The 8,987-nt window shown below is 49.2% G+C and overlaps 1 protein-coding gene across 1 annotated transcript in view; it reads right to left on the bottom strand.

Moving 5' to 3' along the window:
• Positions 1–3,420: 3,420 nt before the first annotated feature.
• LRRC75A (leucine rich repeat containing 75A) overlaps positions 3,421–8,987 on the bottom strand; it is a 58,553-nt gene continuing 52,986 nt past the window's right edge. The window contains exon 4 of the mRNA XM_082294796.1: positions 3,421–5,483. Coding sequence (XP_082150922.1) covers positions 4,898–5,483 — 586 coding nt within the window. The 3' untranslated portion in view covers positions 3,421–4,897. The remainder of the gene's footprint in view (positions 5,484–8,987) is intronic.

The following is an 8,987-nucleotide window of genomic DNA, read 5'->3' as shown; positions in this document are numbered from 1 at the left end:
GGCCAAACCTTCAGTGTGTTACATATTGATATTTCTCTCCTCTTTTGTAAACCTCAAATCTATTTGTCCTTCCAATAACAGCTCCCTGAGAGCTGCCACGTGCACCAGGCTCACTGAAGGCTGGAATTGCTCATCCCAACCTGCTGGATGCAAACCACCCCTCCCTGAAAGAGGCCCCACAGGTTTATTTTCTCCTCAGAGTGAGTTAATAAAACAGCAAAGAAGAAAGATGGCCCAGAAGCCACAGGATCAATAACTTATTAGGAGACAAGAAAACTCAGCAAACTGCACACATAATTAAAGGCTGTGGTGAACAGGTTGCATCTTTCCTGTCTCTATTAAATCAGGTCTTCAGTTTTATGTAAAACCATAAACTGAGCTGAAGATAAAACCAGCTGTGTCTGTGCATATTTACAATGGGGGAGATAAAAAATGCACACCCAGAATTGCCAGAAGGGACTGAAAACAAAGCACCTCCACTTCCCCATCCATCAGGGGTGATTGAGCCACGGGCTTACTGAGCTGTCACAGAAAAAGATGACACCTAATTCCTAAATGCCTTTCCTGCAGTGCCAGCTTGGGATGCAGGATTCCTCCTGGCCTTTCCAGTGAGCACAGCTCTTGTGTTCATCCTTGTGAACAAACCCTGTGCTAACATTTTGTGGAAACACAGATCCCAGAATGGTTTGGGTTGGAGGAGACCTTCAAGCCCATTTCATTCCAACATTCTCCCACTAGTCCAGGTTGTTCCAAGCCCCGTCCAGCTTAAATCCATCCATTTATTAATGATAATGTTCCTGGAGCTGGGGCCCGCCCTAGGAAGAGGAGCATAGCTGGAGGCAGTCAGAGCACTGTGAGGGATGGATCTGCCCTTCAGAATTTCAAGTTAAAGACATTTCATAGAGCTGGAAAGCTCCTCTCCTCTTGCTCTGCACACCCTGCTGGTGGAAATCATCCCCCGGGCAGAGAAAAACTCCACTGCCCCTGGAGGGCAGGAAAAGTGGGACCACAGGATGACATCCCTGTACCAGAGAGGTCAGGAGGAGATTTCATCTGTTGCTCACCGAGGAACATTTCACTGCAGAGGCTGGGTCAGTTGTTTTTACCCCTTTCTCCTAAGCTTTGATACGTGAATTCTGCTAATAAGGTCAATTCGTTTCCTTGGCAATAGCAGATCCCAGCTAATGGAGCAGGGGAGTCTTTGTGTTTCCAGGACATGAGGGCTCCTGAGCATGAGCTCGCAAACCTCCTCCTGCTGAAACGAGGGGTGATGAACCACAGGAGAGCCCTGAAAGGTTTTTGGCCCCCTCCAAAGGCAGTTTTAGTGGGATAACCCAGCATGGTGGCACTGCCTGGGGCAGCCCCTGGCCACTGCTGCCTCCCACGGTGTCCCCTTAATCCTTTAGGTCACTTTTTGGCTTTTTCTCTGGGAAAGGTTGGTGTTTGGGCAATTCTGGGTTGACATTTTCTGTCTTCTGCCCCTGAGCAGCAGCAATGCTTTTGGTCCAAGTATGTTGGAGCTTCTGGACATCCCCAGCAGCATTTTTGTGGCTCCCTTTGCTCTCCCACACACTCTGTGCTTGGGGGTGACCCTTCCCAGCCCTCTTTCCTGTTCCCAACCATCCTCTGGGAATGTAACCCTCATTTTAAATGAATAACCACCTTCAAAACACAAACAGGCTTTGTGCAAACTCCTCACAGATAACGCAGCTGGAAGGAGCTCTCTGGAGCGTGGCACCAGCCCTTTCATGCCTCTCTCACCCCTCTCTCATTCCTCTCATTCCTCTCTCATCCTTCTCTCATTCCCTGCCTGCTGTTTCCATTCCCCTCGCTGTGGGCTCCTCAATCTGCACAGAATGATTTCCAATTACATTTTTGTTGCTGAGGGCATAAATCTCCTCCCCGGACTGGTTTGTGTCGTGCCCAGGCAGAGCTGTGGTGCTGGTGGAGAGAGAACCAACCAAGCCAGGCTGAGGCATTTTATGCTTTATTTATTTTATGGTGGCCCTTTCCTCCCCTCCTTGACAAGAAATGACCTCATTCTGCTTTAATATTCTAACAGCAGCGATTTTCAGTCCTTGAATCCTCCATCTAGGGCCAGTTGAAAGCTTTGGACCCGAAGCAGCAGCCCAGTGTAGCCCAGGGAACGTTGATTATATGTGGAGTGAGCCCTGAGCTTGTTTTAATGTTGATGAGCTGGGAAGGGAAGTGTCTCACTCTGCTTTCTTAAAAAAAAAAAAAAAAAACAACCAAACCCCACTCTTTACTGAGCCCACAGGATCATCATTATCCTGAAGTGCACTAAGTGGATAATTGAACTAATCCACACTCTGAGGAAGGCACTGATGAGCCAAAGCTTTTATAACCAACTCTCTCTACTACAGCTCTGCTTTTTTTTTTCCCTTTTGCCATGAAAGTAATTTGGTGCATCCTCCAGCATGCACACATATATTGATAAAAAGCCCTTTCTAGCTCTTTCTCTGTCTCAGAAGGGCTAAATCCTCACTGGGCACAGGGATATCGTCAGTACCAGTGGAGCAGAGGTGGCTCGAGTGGTGCAACACCTGCACAGGGCAAAGGCTGGGGGATCTCCCTCTGGAGATATTGAAATGATCTCCCAGTTGCCTGATGTGTTTCCCAGCAGGTGGAAACTGAGCTGGAGGGAAAATGTGGCAGGAGCAGCCTCCTGGGTGGTTTTTGTCCGTGAGGGAATGGAGCAAAGCAGGAATGGAGGATGCAGAGCTCACTTTAAATGCAAAGCGCCTCTGGTTTGTGAATTTGTGAACTGGGGGGGTCCAGGCAGCTCCTCAGGCCCTGGGTCCTGTGCAAACACTTAGCAGGGAATAAAAAACTTGCAGCAAGGAGCTTGTGATTTAAATAATTGAAACAGACAGAGGGGCTTGAGCTGTGCTTGAGGAGGAGGGGAGCCCAGTGCTGAGGTACCTGGGTAGAAGAAATAAATTGCTGCAGTTTCTTTTTTTCTGCAAAGATAAATCCTGTTCTTGATTAAATCCCCCCATGTTCCCCCCAGCTCCTTGGCTCCCATGTCCTGTCCCCTGCCGTGGTTTGTTGCTGGGACAGAGCCTTTGTTGCAGATAAACAGCCTTTTTCCCTTCAGTGCACTGATGTTGGAGAGAAACACCCCGTGGAGCACTACCCCACTCTCAGCATTCCTTTCTCCCACATTATTTTACACACTGGCAATATTTAAAATTTAACAGATTCTTTTATGGTGCTTCTGTGTCTACCTTGTGTCCACCCTGAAGAATCCAGCCCATAAACTGAGCTCTTTATTTCTCCAGCCCCCTGAAGAACCCAGCCCAGCAGCTTTTAGCACTGCTTTGTCCTCTGTTTTTTCCTGGGCATTCAACCAGGACAGAGAAAAAATACAAAGCTGGACCTTTATTAAACATTATCATTTATTTTGTTTATGGATAGCTCCTTTATTTCAAACAGAAATATTCCATATTCACTGGAAAGTTTTGGTTTTTTTTTCATGCCTGCTGGAAAGAGTTAGAATTAAAAAAAAAAAAAAAACAATAAGGAAAAAAGGCTTGGATACATGCAAATCATACTGAGTGTTGCCAAATGGATTAAAAGTAGCAGAGTTTTTTCTAAGTTACCTTCTTGCAGATGGAGGACAAACAACCACTGGCAGCCTGAAAGCCCCTCTGGAAAAATGGACAGAGCCAAAAGTCTGTTTGCACCCAAAAAAAAGCCAGGCTGGAGTCACTGGTGGGAGCTGGTCAGGGGAAGGGCTTGGAACTCCCTGCAAAGTGAGTCTGGTCTGGTCCTTGGAACACAAAGGAAAGGAAGTTTCTCCCACTTTCCTGCCCTCCCCCAGGTTTGGGATCCAATGAAATTCTGGTTCCAAAAAGCCAAAGTGCACATTCCAGTGCTGCTGCTCTGGGGGGATCCATTTCCCATCGAAAAGACAGTAAAACCAAACCCCTGCCTTAGAAAAAGAGTGGAAACAAAGCACTTCTGGTCCAGGGGGCAACAGCCACAGCCAAGTGACCCAGAGGCTTTCTGAGGCTTTAAATCCCAGCTAGCTGAGTCCAGCCCGTGGTGGCAGTGAGAGAGGGATGAACCCCAGGGTTGTTTTTCCTTTTATAACCCTTCAGTATCATGGTGTCTTTTTGTCAGCAATGCTCCTGAGCCCTGACTCCAGCATTTGTGTGTCCCTCCCAGAATGGATCAGATGCTCCCATTAAAACCTCAGGAGTTTTTACAGCTGGTGGGAAACTGGGTTTTACTGAATAAATCCTGGGCAGGCACAGGTGCCAGCCTGCTTTCGGTAAGGCTGGAGGGTGAGGGTGGTGTCCAGGCACGCTGCAGGCTGGGATTTAGCCCTGCCCCAAGAAAGCAAAGCTCTCCCTCCACACTGGGCTCACAACATTGACAGGAACACGCCTGGTTAGTGTGTGAGCAGGTTTTTGTTCCGTCTCAGCAGCCACGCCTCTCATCAGGAGTGGGAAGGATTGAAGGTTTATCCCAGGCAGGTCCCTTTGGGGTTTGCTGTCTGTCCATCACACGTGGAGAGCAGCTGAGATCCAGCACTGAGGGAAGGGAGCCCTGCCCTGCACAGCCTGGGCACCTCCCCGCTCCCTTTTCCTGCCCTTCTAAGGTTTTGCAGCCCCTTGGGGACACATTTCGGAGAGAGCCAAAAGCACAGCACACCACTAATGCTTCAAAACACCTGGCCAGCTTTTAGAAAATACAAATACTCCACGAGATCACTTTTACGTGTTCTTCGAGAAGAAAATCACTGACATTCATGGCACAGGGGGAAGGCAGCAGTTGGGACTCCTGGAGCATCCAGGAGTGGGAACAGACCCCCCCCAACACTGAGGTTTTAAGTCATCCTTGCTCAAGGTGCCCACCCAAGCGCTGGACATCATGTCTGTGGTGTGGCAGCACCTTGGGCTGAGCCAGGGAGCTCCCCAACCTCGTCTGTTCTGTCCGTCTGCTCCGAGTCCGTGCTGCCAGCCTGGCCTGGCCCAGCCCTCAGCTCCTCCTGGCTGTCCCCCAGGCCCTCCTGCCCCTCCAAATCGCTGACCTGGCCCTCCCCAAACTCCAGGATGGTCGGCAAATTGCCCTGCTTGGGGCAGCGCCTCTTCAGGCTGACCAGGAAGGGCTGGGGCAGGGAGAAAATGTCCACGTTGTTGCCCAGGTCGATCCAGGTGACGCTGGGGAACTTCTTGGGGTCCTTGAGGGTCTCGGTGAGGTCCCTCAGGATGGCCTTGGTGAGGCGGTTGCCGTTGAGGGCCAGGGTGGTGAGGCGGGGGAGGCCGCAGAGCGCGGGCAGCAGCTGCAGCAGCATCTCGTCCGTCAGCTCGGTGAAGCACAGCTCCACCGTGTCGATGTGCTCCGAGCTGTGCTCCAGGTAGGACGTGACCCTCTCCAGGTCCTTCAGGGTCAGCGGGATCCCCGACAAGTCCACGGTGTTGTCCTGGGGCTTCCCCATCAGCACGGCCTTCAGGCTGTGGGAGGAGGCAAGGACAGGGGGGTTAATGTCTCTGTTTGGGGGCAGCGCTCCTGAGAGGGGAAGAACAGGAATTATGGAGAGATTTCATGGAGGATTCCAACTGGGACTGAGCAGCTCTTCTCTAGAGGGTGTCTGTGCTGCTGGGGGTCACAGGGACATTTCAAGGCTGTTTCACCAAGAGCCCACGTTCAAACGCCATCATTCAGGAGTGCAGAGTTCATTTTTGCAACCCCTGGAATAAAGAGGTTATCCTGGCTCTTCAGAGCCTATCCTGCTGCTTTTAAAGGTGCAAAAGAAGGGTGAGGAAGCCTCTGATTAGATAGACAGGGATTGCTGGTGGGACATTGCTCACACTGCTCATTAGGAAGCTCTTTGAGGGGAAGGACACATTTTTTGTCCTCTCAGTTGCACAGGAGGGAAACTGAGACCCCAAGTGTAGCAAATGAAGGACAGACACCTCCAGGGTGGTTTGATCTCACAGTCAGTGCGTTAGACCTATTGTCTCTTCAGTCTCACCACAGAGGAGATGAGCCCTACAAGAAACCCTCAGATTAATTCCCACAATGGCCCTACAGAGGTTTATTAGCACGAGCTAGGCTGGAGTTTCACAGCTCAATTTATCTCCAGCAAGGCCCTGACAACAGACTGGGTGCTGAGGGTGTTTTGTTAATGAATTATCCTGGATACCTGAGGAGGTAGAAGGAGCCCTGTGATTGCTGTGTCAGCTTGGTGGCCTCAGGTGTCTCCTAAGTTGCCCAAGGAATATGATGCTGTGGAGGACTCAGGGCCAAGCTGCTGCTCTGTCTCCTCTGGGAGTGTTTATTCCAAGCTGCCCATGAGGAATGACTGCCCAGAGATTCCAAAGAAGGGGGGAAAATGGGAGCTTTCCTCCAAAAATCCATGCCTGTGAGTCGTGTGCCAGTTAAATCCAGAGCTACCCCAAATCCAGAGCTGTCATTTGGTGTTGGCAGCCGCTTCTCTTGCGTTTGTACAGCCACAGCATTTTTTGGAAGCAGCCCTGTCTGGGACCAAGGTGATGCCTCAGTAACAAGCTTTACCCACCTAAAAAACCCCAAATTACTCCTGTCTTGCAGCCTTTGAGCACCAAAGCAGCATCTCAGTGTCAAATAAAGCCCAGAGTACCCCTGTGAATGAGTGACAACCATTTAACAGCACGGCTAAAAAGGAGCCAGGGGTTGATCCTGACTTCATCCATTTATTCCCGTAACTTCTTGTGGGATTTCTGCTGTGGCTTTAAATAAGCAAAGTTAAGGAGATAAAGGGGGAATGGGGACAACTTCAGGACAGCTGGGTTTTTCTAATTTTGAGCTGCTTTCAGTATTGCTCCACATTAGTTTTATTCCCTTGGAGCGTGCACAGGATTTCTGCCAGGCAGGAAAAGGGAATTTCTCACTGGGGTTCTATCCTTTCCCCCCTGAGAGGGATTTAGCTGGTACCCCCTGGAACAGATTGATTCTCTTGTACAAAGTGCCTTTTCACCCTGCTGATGAGCCAAAAAATCTCCTGAATCTCTGGGTCAGGGTGGCCCTGGGCTTGTTCTGGGGGAGGCTTTGCTCTCCTGTCCCTGGGGAACCAAGCAAACAAACCCCAAAGAGGATTTCATCCAAATATTCCTGTGGCTATTCTGAGCCAGCCCGTGGAAATAAGGGGGGGATTTATGTTAACAAACAGCTGGAAAAACTCCGAGCCCTGCCATAAAAGTTGGCAACAGAACGGCCCCAAATCTCAGGAGGAAAATTTTAACCATTACACAAATCCCTCTGGGCTTTAGTGGGGGATCAGTTACACCCACTGGGTTTCATCCTCACATTTTATAAGGCTGTTCCATAGGGGAAAACACTGATTTTTTTCCCCCCCAGCTGGGATTTTGCCCAATGTAACACCAGGATTGGGAATAGAGCCCTTCACTAAGCTCCTGCTCACACATTGGCAGGATGCTGATTTATCCACGCTCACGCTGAGCTAAAAGCTCTCTCCTGTGGAATCAGATCAGAAAATGTTGTCATAAACAGGAATATTGATGTTTAGATCAAAGGGAATGAAAAGAAAGGGGTTTCCTCCTGGTTTCAGTTCATGGCACTGCTCTCAAGCACTGCACAAATCGTGACAGGAGGCACTGATGTGTCGTGTACTGAAGGGAAATTGGGATGTTCAGCCCAATTCCTTGCAGGGAATAGCTCAGGGACAATGAAGAGGCAGCCCCAGAGAGTGAGGAATTACAGCCAGAAATTTATGAAGACACCTGGTGAGAAAACTATTTACGAAAATGTCAACGAAACATTGTTGGACATAATGAGTCACCCAAAAAAAAACCCCAAAAAAAGGTAAAATCCTGAGATAAAAGATTTGTTCTGAAATAATGGTGGTAGCAAGGGTAAGTGTTAAAGAGCTTTTTCAAAATCCCTGCTCCAAATGATGGCAGTCAAACACTGGAATAGAGATTTAGGAAAGGAAGGAATACAAACAAATGTGAATTCAGTAACAGTGGTGAGTAAAGGGTTGAGAATCCCCACCCTCAGAGGAGGAATCAAGAGAAAAAATTACAATTATTTAGCTTAAAGAGGGACTGTGACTGAGATAGATAAGAATATACTGTATATTGAATATCCTGTATTATTTTATACATATATGAAATATATCCATATAATGAGGATGAATAAAACAGAGGAGATGAGAATGAAATGCTCTTTTTTCATCCCTCTTAATGCAGGATCTGAGAACACCTCCTGATGCTGAAAGACTGAATTCCCAGGGGATAAAAGGAGCTCAAATTAACCTCCAGCCATGGGATATCCCTGAGATCAAGGGCTTTGTGGGAGGTCCCAAGTGGACAGGGCACTGCTGTCGTTGAGAACATCCGAAGTCATGGTAAGATTTTTTTTTAAATAATTTTAAATTGGCTGGGGAGGAAGTGAATGTGAGGAGCAATCAGAATTCTGCAGTTCACCCAAATGGAGTGTCACCCCACAGAGCAGTGTCACCCCAACACACAGTGTCACCCCAACACACAGTGTCACCCAGCCCTTGCTGCCTGAAGCCACCCTGTCACCCCCGTGCTGGGTTCATGGCTGGACTCACTCACCTGAGAGGGTTTTCCATCTGTGCTGCTTGGATGACCCCAAAGAAATGCCACCCATCCCCATCCCACTGCTCCATCCCCATCCCCATCCCACTGCTCCATCCCATCCCCATCCCCATCCCCATCCCACTGCTCCATCCCCATCCCCATCCCACTGCTCCATCCCCATCCCATTGTCCCCTGCACCCCCCATCCCCAGCTGTGCCACAGCCCCTCAGTGTCCCCGTGGCATTCAGCAAAAGGACCCAATTAAACCTTTAAACACCACGAGCTCCTGAGGAAATGGATTAAATGGATTTCTGTTATCCCCTTGATCAATATCTCCAGCAGGGCCAATTAAGCAGCTCATTTGCATGCAGCACATCCAGCTCCAGGAGCCTGGATTGGGATGTGCAGGGA

The sequence above is a fragment of the Coloeus monedula genome (assembly GCF_965178545.1).
Source record: "Coloeus monedula genome assembly, chromosome: 20".
Classification (NCBI taxonomy): Eukaryota; Metazoa; Chordata; class Aves; order Passeriformes; family Corvidae; genus Coloeus; species Coloeus monedula.
This window is presented reverse-complemented; position numbering and strand designations above follow the sequence as displayed.